At 53.7% G+C, this 20387-nt stretch overlaps 6 protein-coding genes across 6 annotated transcripts; 2 read left to right on the top strand and 4 right to left on the bottom strand.

Annotated features, from left to right (window-relative positions):
* Positions 1-1370: 1370 nt before the first annotated feature.
* On the bottom strand, positions 1371-4786 carry J4E85_005917 (uncharacterized protein; the record flags this gene model as incomplete). Its single annotated transcript, XM_051470158.1, has 4 exons — positions 1371-3204; positions 3266-3984; positions 4032-4157; positions 4553-4786. The coding sequence occupies 4 exons, from the start codon at positions 4784-4786 to the stop codon at positions 1371-1373; spliced, it is 2913 nt and encodes a 970-aa protein (XP_051325646.1).
* Positions 4787-7260: 2474 nt separating this feature from the next.
* Positions 7261-10577, bottom strand: J4E85_005916 (uncharacterized protein; the record flags this gene model as incomplete). The annotated part of the gene is made up of 4 exons (XM_051470157.1): positions 7261-8135; positions 8182-9229; positions 9284-9715; positions 9762-10577. The coding sequence occupies 4 exons, from the start codon at positions 10575-10577 to the stop codon at positions 7261-7263; spliced, it is 3171 nt and encodes a 1056-aa protein (XP_051325645.1).
* Positions 10578-11157: 580 nt separating this feature from the next.
* Positions 11158-12095, top strand: J4E85_005915 (uncharacterized protein; the record flags this gene model as incomplete). The annotated part of the gene is made up of 3 exons (XM_051470156.1): positions 11158-11364; positions 11414-11811; positions 11858-12095. 3 exons carry the CDS (start codon positions 11158-11160, stop codon positions 12093-12095), a joined length of 843 nt encoding a protein of 280 aa, XP_051325644.1.
* A 300-nt stretch (positions 12096-12395) lies between these two features.
* Positions 12396-15572, bottom strand: J4E85_005914 (uncharacterized protein; the record flags this gene model as incomplete). The annotated part of the gene is made up of 3 exons (XM_051470155.1): positions 12396-12547; positions 12605-15494; positions 15549-15572. 3 exons carry the CDS (start codon positions 15570-15572, stop codon positions 12396-12398), a joined length of 3066 nt encoding a protein of 1021 aa, XP_051325643.1.
* A 360-nt stretch (positions 15573-15932) lies between these two features.
* On the bottom strand, positions 15933-17609 carry J4E85_005913 (uncharacterized protein; the record flags this gene model as incomplete). The annotated part of the gene is made up of 2 exons (XM_051470154.1): positions 15933-17138; positions 17193-17609. 2 exons carry the CDS (start codon positions 17607-17609, stop codon positions 15933-15935), a joined length of 1623 nt encoding a protein of 540 aa, XP_051325642.1.
* A 1356-nt stretch (positions 17610-18965) lies between these two features.
* Positions 18966-19553, top strand: J4E85_005912 (uncharacterized protein; the record flags this gene model as incomplete). The annotated part of the gene is made up of 2 exons (XM_051470153.1): positions 18966-19134; positions 19201-19553. 2 exons carry the CDS (start codon positions 18966-18968, stop codon positions 19551-19553), a joined length of 522 nt encoding a protein of 173 aa, XP_051325641.1.
* Positions 19554-20387: the final 834 nt, after the last annotated feature.

Here is a 20387-nt window from a genome sequence, read left to right as displayed (position 1 = left end):
CCAACCATGCAAGCGTCCCTTAGTCATCCGAAATATTCGCAGCCATCAAAATCAACGCGTCGCGCGATCCTCTTCTGTTCATTAAAACTGAACACCCCATTATTCACTCTGTGTCTTCCACTCAATGAAGATTTGGAGGGGAAAATGGAGGTTAGAATGATTATGCGTTCGCTTACCCCCTTCTCTTCTGCGCTTTGCGCTGGTGGAGCGAAGGTAAATATATTGGACGGTACATACCTCTCTGCCTGTATGTGATGTTGCGCTCGGAACTCGATCGAGTATGTAAATACCCTGACATCGTCGTTTCGCATTCGGTGAAGCTGTGATAGGAGGCTCTTAGTGCTGCTGTCGTCGCCGCGAGCGCAAAGTCCTCTGGTATCGCGCTTTGTGATGCGCGGCGCGTCCAGCAAGCCAGAAGTGCCTCTGTCGTTTCCTGCCTGCCTTCAAAGTGCTTCTTAACCTTCGCACACGATTTCGCAATAAGAACAGGCAGCAATCTGTCTGTGTCGATCTACCCAGTGTCATCCAGGCATCTGCAATCGTTTCGAAGCCCGGATACTCATACTACAGGCTTCCTTGTACTCCTACTCCGGCTCTCATTGTTCTACTATTCCATACAATACGCGAGTCCTCTCCATTAGCCCGACGAGTACGACTTCCATTCTTCGGCGCAAAGTTGCAAGCTCTGCGATCTTCGACTTCGTGGCCGCGTTTCCTCGTGAAATTAACAGCTTGTACCCGACCGCAACGAGAGGAAACGAAAATCTCCATGCGCATCGACTCTCCGGGGCTCGTGGCCACTTGATCGATACAACAGCTATTTAGGCTGATTGGAAGCTCGCCTCAGGGTCAGGCACCGTTTTTGGATCGTCAAGGCCGTGGTTATACTTCTGCTAAGCACCCGGCAGTCTGAGCCTGCGGTAGTTTAGCCTTCGGATCGTGAAGAGCAAGGTAAAATCTAGGCTGAGCCTATGGACGGTCTCCTCTTAGACACTCAACTCGGTTCCGGCGATGGACACTGTATCAAACTGATCTGGCCGATAGTTCGTGGGCATGTTAACAAATGCGAGAAGCTGAGCACGTATGCGCAACATCACAACGTCGCAAAGCAGCAGGAGTTATTTCATACCATATTGATTCTGCGAGGCCGCTGACGGGCGAGGCATACTACCTGAGATCATGAGATGTCCTCGCTAGGACCATGAAATATGGATATCGCAAGGAAAGACTGAAGAGAACACCGAATCACCGACTTTTGATGCGCCGTGAACAGATTCACGCCATCGTCGCAACCGAGTCCTCCATCGTGTTTCGAACCAGTGAAGCCATCCTATCCAGCACTACCAACCGGCTTGACCTCTCTTCGTTCCTTAGATGTACCACATAACATCCCTGAGGCCGCGTGCGTTCTGCATCGGCATCAACGGAGCGATCTCGACGTTCTGCTTGGATGAACCAGTGGAAGACTGCTGGTCGGCCTTGGACTCCTTCTTGCCAGACGAGACCGGGTTGTCGTTGAGATGAGCACGGGAACGGTCGGCAGCCAAGTGGGCGTAGTAGACCGCAGGGTGCAGGGACACCGGAGTAGTAGAGCGGACATAGTGGTATGAGTGCTCGAAGATAAACTGCTGGAGCTCGGCCGACAGCCACTCACCCTCGTTGAGGATGCACTGGTAGTGGATGGGGCGAGCTGTACCCTTGATGGCAACGTGGGCGCAGAGATAGAAGTCGAACTCGAACGGATGGGTGCAGCCAGTCTCTACCAAAGTACCGGGAAGAGGGTTGCCGTTGCGGTCGCCTTTGCCAGCCTCAGGGAAGAAGCGGATATGGTGGCGCTTACCAGCAATGACGACGGTGAATTTGGGGATCTCCTTGCAGCCCAGCTTCTTGAAGCATTCTTTCATGTCATGGACTTCTTCCTCAAGGACAGCGGCGTACTGTCCCTCGCTCACGCCATCTCTAATATAGAGTACACGCTGAGGAGGCTTGCCCTGGCCGATCTTCTGCATCCAGTTCTTGGCCATGAACCCGAAGTGGTCGTTGATGTTGGAGGTTGTGACCATTTCCACGCGGTTACCGTTGGTCTGAACCTCAGCCCAGTACTTGGCGAAGTGGACGTCGGCGGATACCGTAATGGCAGCGAAGGATGCAGCCTCACCTGAAGCGGCTCCGGGAGCAGGGTGAGAGACGTCGGCGCCAACAACCATGGTGGGAATAGATGCTGACTTCGGGGCAACCTTGGGAATGAGTTGAGACTTCGCAACCGAAGTAGCTCCGCCAAGCTTAGCGTTGACCTTCATGCAGACGTTGGAGATATACTGGGGCGAAGCAGACATGACATGCTTGGCCTGGAGAACCTGCGAAGCCACACCGAATCGAATGTCGCAAGACTTCTTGATGCGACGGTAGACGTCGACATTGCGGTCGTTGACGACGAAGAAGAGCAGATTAGGTGGCATGGCGTACTTGTTGCCAGTCTGGTTCCAGACCTTCTGGATCATCTCACCACCATCAGCAAGGTTACCGGGACCCATCCATGGCTTCTTGCCATGCTGAGGGTGCGCGGCTACAAGTCCACCGTGGGCTTCGTAGATCTGGACGAACTTCTGGAAGAAGGCTTCAATGGCTTGAGGGGGAGGGCTGCCACGACCTTGGACACAGCAGACACCCCACGCCTTGATAGGACGCTCCTTGTTGTTCATGGCGAACTTGCGACCGTCCAGCCTCCAGCGACCGGCGATCATGTCCGCAGGCTTGATGGTGGCTTCCTTGGAACCGGCGCCGAAGTGAACGGTGGGCGAAGGGAGAATACGAGCTGTCACCTTGGCAGGCGCGGAGCTAACCTTCAGGCCGTAGTGGCGGAGGTAGGGGTCATTCTGCCAGTTGAGCAACTTTACTCCCTGCTGAACAGCGGCCCAACGCTCCTTGGGAAGGGTGACGGCGAACTTGATCATTTGTGACGTCTGGGTATCGCTGAGCTTGGTGGTGTAGCGCTGGTTGCCGTCGATCTTCAGGACGTCGACAGGCATATAGACAGGCTCCTTGCGGATCTTCTTGGTCATCTTGACTACCGGCAGACCAGCCATGACAGTGACGCCATACTTCTTCTTAAAGTACTGAGCAACCGAGATCTTCTTGGAGCGGTCATCGGGATCCGGGAAAGTCGCCTGGGAAGCGTCCAAGTTGACGAATTCATCGATCGTCCTGAGATCAAAAGTTAGTACACCACGCGTATGTAGTCGGCAAACCGAAAAGAACAACTTACCATTGCGTAGGCTCCTTAGTATGTGTCGTAGATACACCTACTTTCTTGAACTTGCGGAGGTCCCTCTTGAGCATGGAGCCCTTCCAGTCACGAGTGGCGTTCTTGTACATGGTGGCGAACTGAGGCGGGTTACAGTTGAAGACTTGGCCAATGGCGCGGGTGAGCTCTTGAGCACGCCAGAAGGTGCCGTTGGCGACATCGACGTTGACCGACAGTGACTTCTTGAACTTGTCGTCCAAAACGGGGCGAAGGGACGCGAAGACACCCTTGAAGGCTTCAACACCACCGCCAAGGTCGAAGCGGATTTCTCCGCGCTGGAAGAAAGACTTCTTGATTTGAGTGTACTGCTGAGAAGGCCACTCGCGCATGACATGGTCAAGGAAGTTGATCGTGTCGATACACTCGTTAGACCAAGAAGCTTGGCCATCGAGGAAAGCGTTCAAGTTGATGAAGTCGACCTTACGAGTCCAGCGGACGTGGATGGTGTGCTTGTTGCCACGCGCTCCCGGCTTGGTAGGACGGCCCTCCTCCTCATCGAGGTCGACAGTGATGCGGGTATCGTCACGGGGCAGACGCTTACCGGACCAAGCCAGCTTGTTGGTGTCCCAGACCCAGAGGTTGGCGGGCTCACCAAGCTCGGCCTTGATAGTAGGGGAGTTCCAGATCTTCTTCAGTAGGACACGCTTGGTGTAGTCGAGGGCGTCGCCGCTGTAGTTGAGCTTGTAGAAGTTAGCATTAAGTCAAACTTGGGGACAGGAAAACTTACATCATACTGATGGACGACGGTGTCGGGGGCCTTGACGACGTTGAAGGTGTTGAGCACGATGTTGGCGGCCTTGCCGAACTGGTTGAAGTTCTTGGGACGTTGAGGAAGAGAGCCCGGAATGGTGAGCTGATGGTCGTTAGCAAAGAGAATATTGTTGTGCCTCGGAGTGTAGAGGCTGGTGTCCTGGTAGAAGCGACGGGGAGCGACGTCCTGGTCAACCATGATGAAGATGGGAAATGAGGGAAATTGGGAGTATGAAGATAATGTGAATGGATTGTGGGAGTGGAAGATAACAGAATCCAAATGGTGTTTTGAATAAGAATGAGGGTAAAGATGAGAGAAGGGAAGCCACACGGAGATGTAGCTCTTATGCTCACAGCCTAGAAAGCGTAGCCATACCAATTTCGGTAGGATGCGAGCCCGAAGCTGTTTGCATTTGGGCAGTGCGGGGAGGTGTGTTTGCACGAAGGATACATGCAAGATGTTCATGCGGCCTGAGACAGAGGAGTGTTTGTACTTACACCACGAGCCTGGTACCAACCGGCAATACCAAGGAAATCGGAGATGTTCTTGAGGTCTCGGGGGTCGGTGTAGTCAACGCAAGCCCGAACGTTGGGATCGCGGTTGCCGTCGACACGGGGAATGGACTTCGGAGCGGAGCGCTGAGTAGGGTCGCGAGACTCAGATGAGGAGCCATTGGACGAGCCGTTGGACTGCTTCTCGGCCTGCGCGCGCTTCTTTGCTGGACCGGCCATTGCGTACTCTAGAAGTCATATTAGCGGTGATCGAGAGCGAGGACGCGTTTGCCGGCGGTGTCAACGACGGCATAGAGCTTGCGCGATTAGAGGCGACAGCGGAGGACACGTACCTTGATCTCAGATCTGAGTCGCGTGCGGGACTGGCGTTGAGGACGTGAGCGTTTGAACCGGATCGCTGATCGGGTCTGAGGCAAGTCAGCAAAGTTCAAAAGTAGAAGCTGCGAACTGATGTGCTCGCGACAGGGAGATAGAACAAAAGGCTATGCGCGATAAAGCATGGGAGGGGAGCGGCATACAAAAGGAGTGTTGTTGGATATGATGTGTTGGGGTGGGAAACAAAAGGTGAGACCGTTGAAGTTATGAGCTCCAAAGCTATGCCAAGTCGGGGTCATGTGGTAGCGTCAAAACAAAGAGGGCAAGAACGATGAGATTGCTGTGGTGACCGTGCCGATAAGGGCGGTGACTGCGCGGCAGGTACCAAGACCTCGACGTGACACAGAGTACGCAGCGGCAGCAGTGCGATGATGATCACCATCATCGTCGTCATGGTGACTGAAAGAGGAATGCTTAACTGGGAACTTACTGGAAGGTGCTGAGCGCGGAAGACTGCCTGCAGTGGTGTTGACTGAACTGCCTGCAGTGACGATTGTGAGACCGGCTCTTGTTGCGGTTGAGGAAGGTAGGCTTGATGTTGGTGAAGTAGCTGCGGCTTGTAGAGAATAGAAGACTTGTCCCTTGTGAGAATTATCAAGTCAGGAAGGGAGGGGAGAGTAGTTGTCGTTGTAGTGTGAGGAAGGAAAGAGGGTTTGAGGCCGTGGGTGGGCAAGCTTATATGGACAGACAGAATACGCTAATTGCTGGCATCTGAGATCTCGGACACGTACCGGAGGTGTATACAGGTAAAAGATGAGGTTTAAGTGGGGCTGGGATTTGTAGACGAGGTGAGATATTGTGGTGTTGTGACTGCCGACGGGTGGCGCAGGATACGTGATAACCGCCTTCGAGGCCTGGTGAGAGACTGACCAAGCGTCGTCGGGAACGAGACGGTGGCGTAATCTGAGCAGATCACGGGAGCAACGAGAGCCCCAAGGCCGGAGTTGTTGAAGAAATGCCGAAGTGTGACTTTGATGATACCTTGGTATAAGAAGGACACATGCAGAATCTGTCCCGGAGTGCTACGGCCAGAGACCAAGACCACCTTTGCTTGGAAAGTGAGCCCCCTGAATTTAATAATGACAACGAGAATCCAATGACTACATTCGGATAGTGGACCCTTTGAAGAACCGTGAAGCATTTCCAGATTGACCAGAGAACACTGATGGATATCAACCCTGTCATAACCCCAGACTAGACCGACGAGCTTCCAACACTCGCCGACTGATGCAAGCATCTGCTTGGTCACATTGACGTGTCGGGTGCACTTTCTCGAGCACGTTATTCAACGTGAGTTCCATTTTACATTTCACATGGTCGGAACTCTGTCAGCGATTCTGGAGAAGCGATTCTCCAGCCCCTAGTACGAAGCAAATAGGCTTTGTGCGCGACGAGATCGAGGAGTCCAGTCTACACCCCCAAGGCATTGTGTTCTCGTAGATGCTGCGTTCCTTCCGTGCTCTTATACACCCCTAAGTCGGAGATCACGTCGGGGAAACTTCGAAGACTGCTCGGCGAAGTGCTGCCATGTGACGGCGACAAAGCAAGGTGCCCTGTGCATGTTTAGGAGGCGATGATCTGATCGACTGAGTGTGGTGGTCTCCGTATAGCGATGTGTGTAGCATAGGAGGAAGGAAGCATGTCGGTCAGGAAGGCGCGACGTTGCTAGTTCGATCGCTAGCCCAATGACCCCGAGTGGGGCAGTGAGTCATGACATTGATGGATACACGATGCCGTGCCGTGTATTGTATGCGAGCTGCGAAGGGACATGGTCAGCAACATAGAACTGGGAAAGAGATTCATGTACTAGTAGATAGATAACATGTGTGACGCATGAACAAGACATCAATTCAGATGATCTTCCTCCTTTCTATCCAGGAAGAGCTAGCTCATGAACCGTCGTCACTCGAATAGCATCACGACACGACCAAAGGAGGATAGATGAACCATCTTTTCCATTAAGGACATCTAAGAGAGAGACTACAAGTCCTTCCACCAAGACTTCGATGAAAATGCCGCCCAAAGGCGCAATCAAGAACCCAACGCCTCGCTCACACATATAGGCTGGCAAAAGCCAAGCCAAACCTCCATTATTCCATTAATGATACCCCAGGCGGTCCCCCTTCCCTACGCTCTCAGTATCCGGGTGTTTTGGTGATCGAGTCCGTACAAATGAGTAGAGAAGAATAAACGCCAATCCATGCAATGTTCTTGGTCTAGACAACCATTTTTCGAGTGAAGATAATCCGACTCTTTCTTGCTCAAACGCGGTAATGCCGGCGCACAAGCTCCAGTAAGATGAACGTTGGATACCTTTCCTAAGGCCCCCAAGCGTTTGCGCCCGCCATAGCTGGGTGCATGGGCATGTGTCCACCATTGCCGTATTTCTCTTGTATGCTCTGCAGCTGCTGCGCTGTTGTCGGGGTGGTGCCCCAGCGCTGTGGCTGCGGAGGACCCTGGCCTGGTGGAACTGGAATGGCATCAACGCTTCGCAGCAGAGCCACCAACCCATCAGCCTTGAAGCGCGTCTCCTTGTATGTGCTTGCAGGAGGAATGATGCCGAGGAGGAAGTTAACGCCACGAGGCAGAGGTGGCGGGCCGGGAGCCTGGCCAACGGGTGTCGCACCGGTGGTGGCTAGGTTGCGGCGTGCAGCATCGAGACGGCGACCTGCCGCACCCTTGAGCGGTGACTCGCCCCTAACAAGCTTGCGAGGCTGTCCACCGTCGTCCGCGTCATCGAGAGGGCGCTTTGGTGAGTTCGTGACAGGCATGAGGTTTCCGAGGTGTGGGGAGTTCGCAATGCCGGGAGACGCGAGGCGCTGTTGTTCGGCTACGATTTGGGGTGGTAGCGCAGGCATCGGTTGCTGCTGCTGTTGCTGCTGCTCTTCGATGGAGGGCATAACCGATGGCATGGTCGCTGGCATGACGGGCTTCATCTGTGTGCGAGGCGAGATGATGTGACGGACGGAGATCGGGTCAAAGGTCTGGGTCGCGAAGCGCTGCGAGAAGCGGTGCAGCTGGGGATCTTCAGGGAAGAGAGTTGCCATGCGCTGCTCAAGCTTTGTGATCTGGGCCAGCTCGCCGAACTGGGCTTCGTAATCATGGAAGAAGGCGAAAAGCGATTTGGCCCTGTGAACGGTCTCAGGCTTAGCCGTGAGCTTTCCGACGACTGTCTCGAAGACGGCACGAGCATCTGAAGAATTAGCTGAAAATCTTCATGCAAAGACCTTGTCACTTACTGGTAGAGTCATTGAGCTTGATGAGATGTTTAATGTATTCCAACGCAAACTGCTCATCCTCAGGGAACAGCTTCATACCGCGCTCAAAAATCTTCTGTGCGGCTGGTTCCTGGTAGCAGTGATGCTCAATGAGCGCACTAGCGACGTAGGCTTCACTCAACAGCTTGCCCTTCTTGCGAGCCTCGGTGAAAATGCCACGGAAGCCACCAATCTCGCCCCTGGGATCTCCTTTGCCCTGAACACGGCGCATAGCCCGCATGAGAGCTATCCATGTGTACGTGAGTGTCTTCTTAAGGTTCTGTGTTTGCGCATTGTACCCGGCGGACATGGCCTGGAGTTGAAGGGCGAAAGCGTCCTCCTTCTCCTTCAAGCGACGCGCAGCAACAACTTCGTCCTCGTCGTCAGCATCCTCGTTCTGTTGTGCGATTGCGCGGGCAGCTTCGTCGGCAGCCTTCTGTGCCTCGAATTGCTCTTTCGCACGGGAAATTGAGTGTTCCTCTCGCTTCTTGACTTGTGCTGTGAGATCGTAGATGGTATCGAGAAGCCTTTGGTATGGCTCTCGTACAGCCTTGCCCTTAGCAACGATACCCGCTTGACCATCTTCAAAGTCGGTGCGTTGCTCGACCTGGTTGGCCTTCTTAAAAGCGAGGAGACAGCTCTCAGGGTTCGCATCGATGCCGTCGTTGAGGAATTTGTCGCCCTCAGCCTGGATATTGTTCTCGTAGCACCACTCAGCTGCTTCGTACCACAGTTCTGGCCAGAAGCGGAGGGCCATGAGCGCATTCTTGTACAGGTGGAGTACACGCTTATTGTACAACTCCCGGTTGTCTGTAGCGCACTCGAGCGGATCGCTCTTCTCCCACTGGATCCAGTTCTTCCATAGCTTCACTTGGTTCATGTACTCCTCGTAGCCATCGAAGCCGGCGGCGGGCGGCAGCTTGGGTAGTGTGGTTCGGTTGACGCCCCTTGTGATGTTGTTGTCGAGGACGTTGATGGCGCTGCGTGCAGTCATGTAGGCAGGCGAGGTTTCTTGCAGTTGCTTGCGGCCCTGTCATCGATGTTAGCCTCGTAAATACAAGGGACTGAATGCAATGAGGCTTACCGTGACCTTGTTCAGACTTGTCTCGAACCTGTCGTAGTCTCTCCAGATCTCTAGAGTCGCGTTGTGTGGTACTGAAACAGCGCGTTGGTATACCTTGCGCAGAGTATCCATCTTCTGCATGTCCTGCCAGCTGCTGCCACCGAGAACACCAGGCCCAGATTTGAGCATCTCGATGTAGTCAAGCCAAAGCTTTCCAGCATGAACATCCAGACCGACTGAAGTAAGGACGAACTCGTAAGCTTGTGTGACGGTCTGGCGGTTCTGTCCATTTTGGTCAGTGGTAAGGTTGAAGCGGCGACGGATGAAGTCGATGTAAGCAGAGTAGATGCCGAGCCATTGGGCTGAAGGAATAGAGCGACCGAAGAGGTGTTCGACCCTTGGCAGCTCGTCAAGCTCCGTCTCAAAGGCAATGTACTCGACCCATTGCTCGCCCTAGACATGTTAGTACATCACATGAGATATCGACAGTCCTGCTTACTGATGAAGGGAAGATCTTGAAGAAGCGCTCAAAGACAGCTCGTGCGTCGTCATGCTTGTGTCGCCTACGGTGCTCCTCAATTAGACTCAACCACGCTTCGATGTCACCACGCGGATCTTCAGCAATGCGATCTTCGAGAATACCCACTCGGTCCTGAGGAAGACGAGCCTTTGGTAGAGAAGCAGACATAGGAGCTGGAGTAGCTGGGGCTACAGACGGGCGTGCCGAAGCAGCAGTCATGACGTCGGGAGCACCTGGCTTAGTAGCGTCTGCAACAGGCGTACTGCCGTTAGGAAGAGAAGCAACAGAGGGAGCAGGCTCATTGACAGCGACAGAAGCAGAGATGGAAGCGGGAGCCTGATCTTGTGCACTATGTAACTGTACATCTGGGTTTGGGAGTGTATTGTTTGGAGAGTTTGTAAAAGATGGCTGGGGAGTCTCTGAAGCTCCAGTAGCACTCAGTGTAGCATTCGCCTCTTGCGGCTGCACAGCGGGCTCCTCTTCCTCGTCCTCACTCTCGTCGACAAAACCACCCACAGTGCGCGGTCGCTTGGACGGCGGCGCTGCGGAGCCTTCTGTGGAGGTCTGAGTAGGCTGAGGCTGCACCCCATTCTCGCCCTCGGCGTCGGCGGCCGGTGGTGAGTTTGCGCCAGATTCTGGCTGCATCGATGCCGACTGGTAGGACTGCGGCGAGTATGTGGCGGCGGGGTCGTACTCGTCCTGTCCAGCAGCAGCGTCGGGCATCGTGTAACCGGCTGAAGGGTCGTATTCGTCCTTTTGCGCCTCGAGGAAGGCGAGCTCAGCGTCGTCCGCCATGGCTGTGGGTGCGTGAGGGCTGTGGTGGGCTGTCAGAACTGATCACGAAGTAATTTTGGGCGTTGTATTACGATATGCTCAGGCGCGGGAGTGTCGTGGACAATGGATGTCTTTGTCGCGTGGTTAGTGTCTAGAAGGAGCGTCGAGAGGTGCGCGCGAAAGCGGGAGGCGCGATGCAGGTCTCCACGGTGCGTCTGGCAGGTGCAAAGGTCGCGCGGATATCTTCCAAGATGCGCGCGGGGGTGGAGATGATGCGCCGTTCGCCGTGGTTGAGGTGGGTGGGCGCGTTGTCGTGAGAGGAGCAAAGGTTGCGAGTCGGCGTTGCGGGCTTGCTCTCGGCGGAGCCTGTCAGCCTCGTTCTTGGCGCTAGCTCAGGCGGCGGCGTCATCGCTCAGGTACCGAACACATAGCCACCATTCACCGAACCACCGGACGATTGACGCGCCCCTCCAACAATGGAAGTCTGGGACTCGCGGTGACACCAATACTTGACGCGCATTCGAATCTCTCTGTCCCCGGCGTCGCGCCTTCACTCGACAGCTGCCTATAGACGGCCACCAGCTCACAAAGCACGCCCAACATGAACCCGCACATATCACTCCCAAGGCCGACGGGCGGACCTTCAAACTTTGGCTCGACCCCATCGACACGGCGGAATGAGATCAAGATGCCGCGCTTCTTCAAGCGCATGTTCAAATTCCCCCAGATGGACTTTGAAATGGCCATATGGGAGATCATGAGCCTGATAATAGCACCCAAGAAGGTGTTTCGACAGATATACTACCATGTATGTATTCCTGGTCTCTGTGTGAAGATATGTGATTAACAGCGTGTAGAAACAAACTACCAAGACATACCACCGCCCCGATCCGTCGTTCACATACCTGCTTTCCTTCTTCCTGACCCTCACATCACTTGCATGGGGCTTCGCATACGCCGATGGCTTTACACAGACCCTACATATAACCATGGTCTTCATTTTCGGGCACTTCTTGCTGCTTTCGCTATTGATAGCGACGCTGTTCTTCTTCCTGGTCGGCCGATTATTAGGCCCGGACAACACACTGCTACCAGGACGAAGGAGGGGACTGTACAACCTAGGAGAAGACTCGGGTAAAGAAGAACTCGAGTTTGGGTACTGCTGGGATGTTGCCATCCGGGCCTTTGTGCCGGTTTGGGTGTTCCTCTACGTTGTGCAGTTCCTGTGCATGCCACTCATAGGCACACACCATTGGTATGTTCTTAACTTACAGTATCAGAATATGCGCTGACATGTCTAGGTTTTCGCTACTCCTTTCGAACACACTTTACCTCGCCGCATTGAACTACTACTTCATCATCACCTTCTTGGGCTACAAGGAACTGCCCTTCCTCCACCACACTGAGCTCCTCCTCGTCCCAGTCGCCGTTATGGCCATACTGTGGTTTGTGTCGCTGTTCAGCTTTAATATGTCGACACACTTTGCGCCGGTATTATGGACGGGGGCCAAGCTACGGAAACACGTTGGCGAGCATTAAGAGGGCAGAATATAAAAGGTTGCATGTCTGCAACAGGAAGTGGCAGGGTGTCATAGTACAATAAGGCATAGGATAATGACGAACGCATTAGAGTACCTTGAATACGGTTTCAGTGATGATATCCAAATCACAAGCGCGGGTGGCGGCAGACCGATTCCTGCACCATGATCATATCTTGCGTGATTGGGATAATTGATAGTTACATATCCATACATCTACATATATACACGAAGAAGGGTAGTTATCAAACCCTCAACCCAAACCGCCCCACGCTACTCTATGTACATAGTATACACTATCTTACAAGTTCCTCTTCTCAAACTTTTCTTCATAACATTGGATGCGATCACCCACCTTGAAGTCTTCCCAGCCTTCAAACGAAATACCGCACTCGGTATCCTTGCGCATTTGCTCGACGTCTTTCTTCTGGTTTTTGAGCGACTCGATCACGCCTAACAATCTTCGTTAGCATATGCTTCATTTACACAACAACGTGGGGAATGACTTACCATCATGGACAATCTTGTCGCCACGGAGTACTCTAGCCTTGGAACCCCTATCGACAACACCGTTCCTGACTTTACTTCCCGCGACCTTCATCTTCTTCCTGCCACCAAGGCCAATCTCAAAAACGGCTGCGATTTCCACCTCACCCGTGACCTTCTGGATGACTTTTGGTGCAAGCTTCTCGGATAGCAAATCCTTGACGTTTTCGACTACGCGGTAGATGATGTTACTGTCAAGAATCCTGACGCCCTTCTCTTCTGCTAGTTTGGCAACGTGTCCAGGAATTGTGGTGTTGAAGTTGATAACATGTCCCTTTGCGTCGGCGGCGTGCGAGATGTCGAATTCGGAGGGTGCGCCAACACCGTGGCGGAGGATGCGCGTAGATACCTCTGCGTTTCCGAGTGCTGAGACAGAGTCAATGACTGCTTCAACAGAGCCAGATACGTCTCCCTTGATAATGAAGGAGACGACCTCCGGACCAGCCTCTTTCTCCTCAGCGACTTCAGCTTCCTCGCCATTCTCGAGAGCCTTGGCAGCTGCTTCTTCGGCCGCACGACGCTCGGCTTCTAGGCGGCGAGACTCGTTGATGGCTTCCATGTCACGCGCCATTTGCTCTCTGTCGACCTTCTCGCTGCGGAGATCGGTCACCGAGCTCGCATGCTGTTCATCTTCTGCTTGTAGCACTTCGTCGCCAGCGATGGGTTGATCACGCCAGCCGTCGATCTCGACAGCCATACCAGGCCCGACTTCCTTGACCACAGCGCCAGCCTCGTTGCGCAGAGTACGCACGCGTGTCCAGGTAGTTCCTGCGACAAGCGTTGTTCCTTGACGAAGGGTACCACTGCGGACCAGGACGGTAGCCACGCGTCCAGATTTCTTGGTGGTACCCTCAAGAACCCATCCTTCGACGGAGGTCGCAGGATCAGCGCGGTGGTCCAACATCTCCGACAACGTTGAAATGGCTTCTTCCAGGTCGGGAATGCCCTGTCCTGTCTTTCCACTGACGCAAACAGCCTGGATGTCGCCTCCAAAGTCCTCAATCTCAATACCGTGACGGCCGAGATCAAGCTTGACGGCATCAGGGTCAGCTTGCGCCTTGTCAATTTTGTTGATGGCGACAATCATAGGGACATTCGCCGCTTGCGCGTGCTTGATCGCCTCCACAGTTTGGGGCATGACAGAGTCATCCGCAGCAACGACCAAGACGACAATGTCGGTAACGTTGGCTCCACGAGCGCGCATCGTCTCGAATGCAGAATGACCGGGCGTGTCAAGGAACGTGATCTTCTTTCCGTTTGCCAGTGGCACACTGAACGCACCAATGTGCTGTGTGATGCCGCCAAACTCGGTAGCCGCCACACTAGTCGAACGCATATAGTCGAGGATAGTCGTCTTGCCATGATCAACGTGACCCATGATCGTGACAACAGGTGGTCGTGCAGGAAGCTCGGCGTAGGCCTCAGGCTCAAGAGGTGCTGCGGGATAGAGGTCGCCATCATCTTCCTGTGCCTGGAAGATCGGTTCAAAGTTATACTCCTGTGCAATAAGGCCAGCATGCTCCGAGTTCAGAATGTGATCATTCTGCACATCCTCAAACCCTAGCTCTTCCAACTTTCGCACAAAGTCCTCTACTCTCAACCTAAGGGCACCCGCAAGGTTGGCCACGCTGATGTACTCTGGTAATGAGATCGGTGTAGGACCGGCCTTTGCCGACTGCGCTGCCTTCTTCGCCTCAGCCCGTAACCGCTTGCGTTCTTGCTTGCTGACGTGTGGCCGGTCTTCATCGTCCTCCTCGTCCCGTTGTATGCGTCGGCTCCTGCCCTTGTTTCCGCCCTGCCTTCGCGCGGGCTCTTCGTATCGGTTCTTGGACTCATCCGGCTCGTCAAAGGCAAAGCGACTTCGCCTTCTCTCGCTGTCCACGTCGTTGCGTCGCCTGTTATCCTCTTCTATCTGCCATCTTGCCGACTGTTCAATGTCCAAATTGCCCTTCGATTTCTGCGCCCAGGCTTCTGCAGCATCCGATATCGATTCCTTGTAACGTTGTGGTGGTGTATACATGGCCGTTTTCTGTGCTGGTTGTTCCTGCCGTTGAGGCTCGCGGAGCACCGGCTTTGATGGGCACATATTGCTCGCGTGCTCCTTCGATCCACAGTGGAAACATGTCCTCTGTGCATTTATGTCCCTTGCAAGTGGTGTGTAGGGTTTCGGGGTTGAGTTCGACGCCGCATTCCCCAACAACTTTGATATCTCATCTTGATCCAGCATCTTTCTTTGTGGTGCAGGTCTAGGAGCCTGTGGTGATCTTCGGTCGTCTAATCCGAACGGGGAGCGTTCGGGCTGTGGGTCGTTTCGTCGTCTAAGGTGACCGGAGCCAAATGCCGGGGTGTTGACCTGTGGTCTCGAGTCCATATTGACGGTATAGCGATTCTGGGGCGGAGGTCGATAGTCATTGCCACGCTCGTTGCCGGTCGTCCTCCGTACACCAGGTGCAAATCGGTCTCTGCTCTGGTTCCGCCCCGGCCCATCGAAAGGACCGCCTCTGTTCATTGCGCGTCGCTCTGGTGGGAATTGCCGTGACGCTTGGGATTGATGCTGCGGAGGTGCTTGTGCTAATGATGCTCTCATCCTCTCTGCCGGCGACATGAAGCCTCCTTGTGATTGCGGCTGAGGGGCGCTGGCGGCCAGCGCCTGCCGCATGCGCTGTGCCTGCGACATTGGCTCCTTGCGCTCGTTGGCATCTTTGTATAGGATGGCCTCCGCCGATTGCGGGGCTCTACTAGATGAGTTGAGTTGCCGTCGTTGTGTAGCGTCCGATGATGATGTAGCGAGCGTATTCGAGATGGCCAATTGACGAGTGGCGCAGAAGATGCAAACGTCGCGGGTTGAAGAAGCCTGCCATTGTTAGTCAGAATGTGTTTGTTGATAATTGGCTTTGCTTTTCCTCACCCGAAGTCCACGCGCTCTCCGCATATTGGGCGATGTGGTGCGTGTTGGGTTCGAAGATGTTGGAGTGCATCAAAAGTTTGGAAATGTCCCGCCGACGGATCCTTGCCTCGCCCGTCGGTCCTAGCGCCGCGCCACAGTCTGGGGGATTGGCCACGCTCTTCAGTTGCACGCCTCGACTTAGAATTAGTATCACGGACGCGCTGCTTTTAACATCGGAGGATAAAATGATGAGGGTGGACACAGCGTTCAGCCGAACGAGCAATACACATGTTCAACTGCAGTATTGTCGAGATGCTTGGTACAATCTCGTCGCATCATTCAATAGAGGAGGTATGGAAGGGTAACATTTTCTAATCATAATCCACCAATCTATCTACAACCAGCTTACTCCTTGGCTTCCTTCAACCTTAACTTAACACCATCCGCGGGGCATGTCGTCAAGCTCAGCCCGTTCCTGACATAACCCATGCCACCCTTCTCCTTCGGCTCCCAAGTATTACCAACACCCTCAATCGCCTCAAACCTCTGCATTAACCTTACAACAACATACCCAGCCTCTGTCAGAGCAAACTGCTGCCCGATGCAGATTCTTGGGCCGCCGTTGAAAGGAAGATACTCCCATCCACTCTTCCTTCCATTCCAGCGCTCGGGTCGGAATTCCTCAGCGTCGGGACCCCAGAGATCAGCTCGACGGTGCATGATGTATACGCTGTAGTCTATTTGCATGCCCTTCTTGACGTAGAGAGGTGCTGTGCCATCTGGACCGCCGCCCATGGGCAGGGTAGAATCCTTGAGGGCACGGCGACCATCGACAGGGACGACAGGGTACAGACGCAGAGTCTCGTTCAAAACCCACTGCAAATAGTTGCATGACTTCAGCGACTCAAATGTTATGTTCTTGGGGTTCGAATAGGTGCCGAAAGTCTCCAACACGACACTGCGTAGGGCGTTGTAGACTTCCGGGTGCTCTGAAAGGAGCATGAAGACGTACGACAGTAGCGATGCCGTGGTGTCGCGACCGGCTAGTAGAATCGATATCAGGTGTTCGCGAAGCTCGATGGGGTTGCGGGTCGACTCTGCAAGTCCATCAAGGAAGACGTATTTTTGCTTGCCATGTGACTTCTCCTGGGTAGTACCCTTCTCCTTTGATAATGCCAGTTGGACGTAGTGATCAATGAAGTCGTGGCAGCGTTTGCAGTGGTCTTTGAACGCCTTGTCGTATACGAGCCAGTAGGCCTCTCCGAGACGGCTAGCTTGGGCAATGGTGTTCTGCGCCTGGTCGAAGGACGTGGCAAAGTCTTGTTCGTTGACAGCCATTGGGGGCTTACTAGACTTGTAGTCGGGTAGGGATGCGAGCTGAGAGTCAACGCTCTCGCCAAAGAGGAACTCAGTGGCGCTATCGAGCGTCAGGCGGAAGAAAAGCGGCTTCAGGTCCGTGACATCTGTCCAGCCGTCTGAGTTGGTAGGCAGTACGCGCATCATGTTCTTCATATGTTCTTCCTCAAGGTCCAAGTCGCTGACTTGGTCGCGAGCGAACTGTGGCCGAAGTAGTGACCTCGCATGCGCCCATTGCTCGCCGTCGCTGGAAAACTGCTTCATGTCAGCGTCTAACGTTCTTGTCGCATTTCTGACATCAGTACTTACAATGCCATGACCGAGTAGTGGAGCAAAGTTCCCGTTTCGCCTTTCTCCTAGTCCGTAGTCCTTAAATTGCGTGGCCAGTATAGCCTGAATGTTCCTTGGTTCCACTGTGAAGTATCCCTCTGCGCCCATGATCTTTTGATGGAACGTGTTGACGATCTTGCCTTCCCTCGCGCACGCATCATCAACGCGACCTTTCAAATATTGCGGTATACGGGATTGTTTGTCCGCTTTCATTATTTTGGCAACATTCTGCAGTCCAAGGGGATCGAATGGAGACTGCTGAGTCTCAGGGGCAGGCAAACAGCCCAATTGGCGTGCTCTAGCAGCATGGCGGCGCGAGATGATGATTGAGGAGATGATCTTGTAGAGGACAAAAGAAACGCCAGCCCAAGCGGCTAAGAGGATAGAGTTGTGCATGTTAGTAACAGAAGAATTTGAAGTGAACACGCAGCTGTGGCAGCTTTCGTCTGTTGGAGAGAAGCAACTTCTCGAGAAGAATTGACCCCGTTTAAGTATCTAGTTATAGAACTCAATCGCACTACCAACGCGCCAGGGTCCCTGTGGCGCTTCCGCTGCAACAGCCATTCACGTAAACTGCCGCAAGGATAAAGAGGAGCCAGACCCACGAGGCGTACACATGTTCACAGGCGTTAGTTCCTCGGAGCCGTATTGCGCCCTGTTCGCACACGGGAGCGGATAGTTATGACCTCCGAGTTCGTTTTTGACTACGGGTATTCTGCTTCCAGTCCACTGGGTCTGCTGTCCATGGAGATGCCACGCGTTCCCCGCATTTTGCATCGGACATCTTGGCTCTGGCGAAGTCGTACTTTCTACTCGGACGAATTCTGTCCATTTCTCGCGTGCAATACGCCTCGGTAATTATGGTTGTGCGACCGTTGCGTCGGAGGCTAAAGAGCTCAGGCGCATGAAAGGTCGCTTAGGAGTCAAGTGCCATCTTTTACAATAGAATGGATCCACTTGCAATGCTTCTTGATTACTCGATAAGCCGTGTGTCTAGACGCCTGTCTCGTAGGAACTCGCAGCAGCAGCGCGTGCAATTGTGCAGAAGGATGAGGTTGCAGCCTGCAAACGTGCGAGTACTGCGCGCATCTGGCTGCCAAGGAGTCCGAAGCTGGTGAAACTTGCGAGATGCCACCAAGAAGACAGGCCGCTCCCGACGAGCGTGGTCGCTTGTTCCCGATGGGGGAGATATTTGCTTCCGATAACACCTAGGCAGCCATCGCAGGAATCTTCGATATACAGCCTTTACCCACTTGACCTTGTTTCAGCAGTTCAGTCGTTGACTCCCCTTATCTGTTCGTACCCTATAGCCTCGTCCGCTTTGATGAGCGCCAAATTGGCGGTGCAGGCTCTCCACTGTTCTCGGTCGCGCCCACATGCCGCGAAAACATGTTCTGTTAGCGAAGTAGAAGACCGCAACAATGTCGCGGGCAGCTGAGTCATACTTTCTTACAGTCTGGTACGTTCGCGCAAAGTCCCAAACACGGCCTAGTGAGCCCGGAATAGTTCCGTGATGGTGAGTCGCTCCAGTCGTGACTCCCTCACTCAAACCATGGAAAGAACGACCACTCTACCAGTTGAGACTGAAGCTGCGCGTCACACCAAGATCATCAGGCGCGATGTGAAAGCAGCTTGAAACCCATAAATAGCCGACTTTGGTGGCCACAGCACCACCTCGCGCACGCGCCCGGCATCATTGCGCATCGCACTACGCAAGTCAACCTTTGAAGAATCTACTTCAGCTACACGACTATGGACGCTGGTTGGGACGAGTTGGAGCGCATGGCGCATGCAGCATCAGCCTCTGACGCGCAGATTGCTTCCCAATACCCGACACCGGAAACTATCGAGCGCTGGATGCGACTCTTTGGATATTCCCGAATCGAAGCTGTCCGTCTGATCAGTGATCAACGCGGTGATGGTTAGTGACACCGCTTCGTCCTGGTTATCAAATGTGGAACTGTCATGTACTGATGCATCTCTACAGTCACCCGGGAGCGAATTGCCGACGATCATTGGGAACTTGTCCGGACCGAAAAAGAAGCTATAGGCTACGATCGCGAGGCTTATGAGCATAATCTTTCCCTCCTCAAAGTCTTCAAGAGCCAGAGCGCCTTCATACCAACCTCTGGTGCTGATGGGGAAATGATGCTTCTTTTCAGATTGGGGGGACTGTTGAACACTGCAGAGAAAGTGAAAGAGGTTGCCGGCCTGGACCGTGTACCCGTCGAGCAAGAGGGAATGAGTGAGATGGGTACTATCAAGTTTTGTCTGGTGGACAAAGACGCACAGAAGAAACTTGAGGAATGGCTCACGCAGCAGTCCGTCCTCCAGCGATAGCTGCAACTCTGACGGGGTTATGCGGGGGAACACCAGTGCTAGTCAGTATTGCAATCAGCAATCATCTCATCATGACGCTGGGGAATAGCTATACCATGCGCTCATGAACAGGTCGCTGGAGCGACTGGAACAGCCATCCTGTTTGAAACAGAGAATCTCAATAATTACCTCCCACCCTGGACAGCAGAAATCACGTCAGGTCGACATTATCTTAGAATTCTGCCAACTTCATTTTCCCTGCTAATGTAGACTGTAGCGCACCTGTTCAATCACCTCCGTGTACGAGGTGCAGCGACCCACTAGTCCTCACATAAGAATAAAGCGGATCCGAGGGAATGCAGCGACTGATGGGCTGATGCTCTTTCCGATCTTGTGCTGTGCACCTGCCGGAGGGGGCGTAAAGCCACCTTACCGATGGACAGCCCAGCTCGAGCATGAAATCCTCAAATGAACAGCTATCTGCAACGTAAACATGCCGATGACAATCAGTTCCCAGAATAGCGACATGATCATTAAGCACAGTATGTGGGCAACTCGGCGAATCAGGATCAGCTCAGCCACGACCACGATACCGCTTACGGTCAACCGCAGCCACAAGCGGCACGTCATCAGCACTGCAGTTCAGCTGTGCTGATACATTACGGCGCGATCGGCGGAACTATCAATCGACTAATGTTTGGAGCTGGAGGAGCTGAGGCTGCTGATGTAACAACACGGAGATCACCACGAAGATCTCGGTACAAATTGGGAAACCCCCATGTCCAACTTGAAAGCCACCCCAACTATCTACATGACTTCCGACATGTTGTAAAAGGGACACACGAAATTCTTTGT

The sequence above is a fragment of the Alternaria conjuncta genome (assembly GCF_024043145.1).
Source record: "Alternaria conjuncta strain BMP 0040 chromosome Unknown scaffold_8, whole genome shotgun sequence".
NCBI lineage: Eukaryota > Fungi > Ascomycota > Dothideomycetes > Pleosporales > Pleosporaceae > Alternaria > Alternaria conjuncta.
The sequence above is the reverse complement of the archived record's forward strand: the minus strand, read 5'-3'. Positions and strand labels throughout refer to the sequence as shown.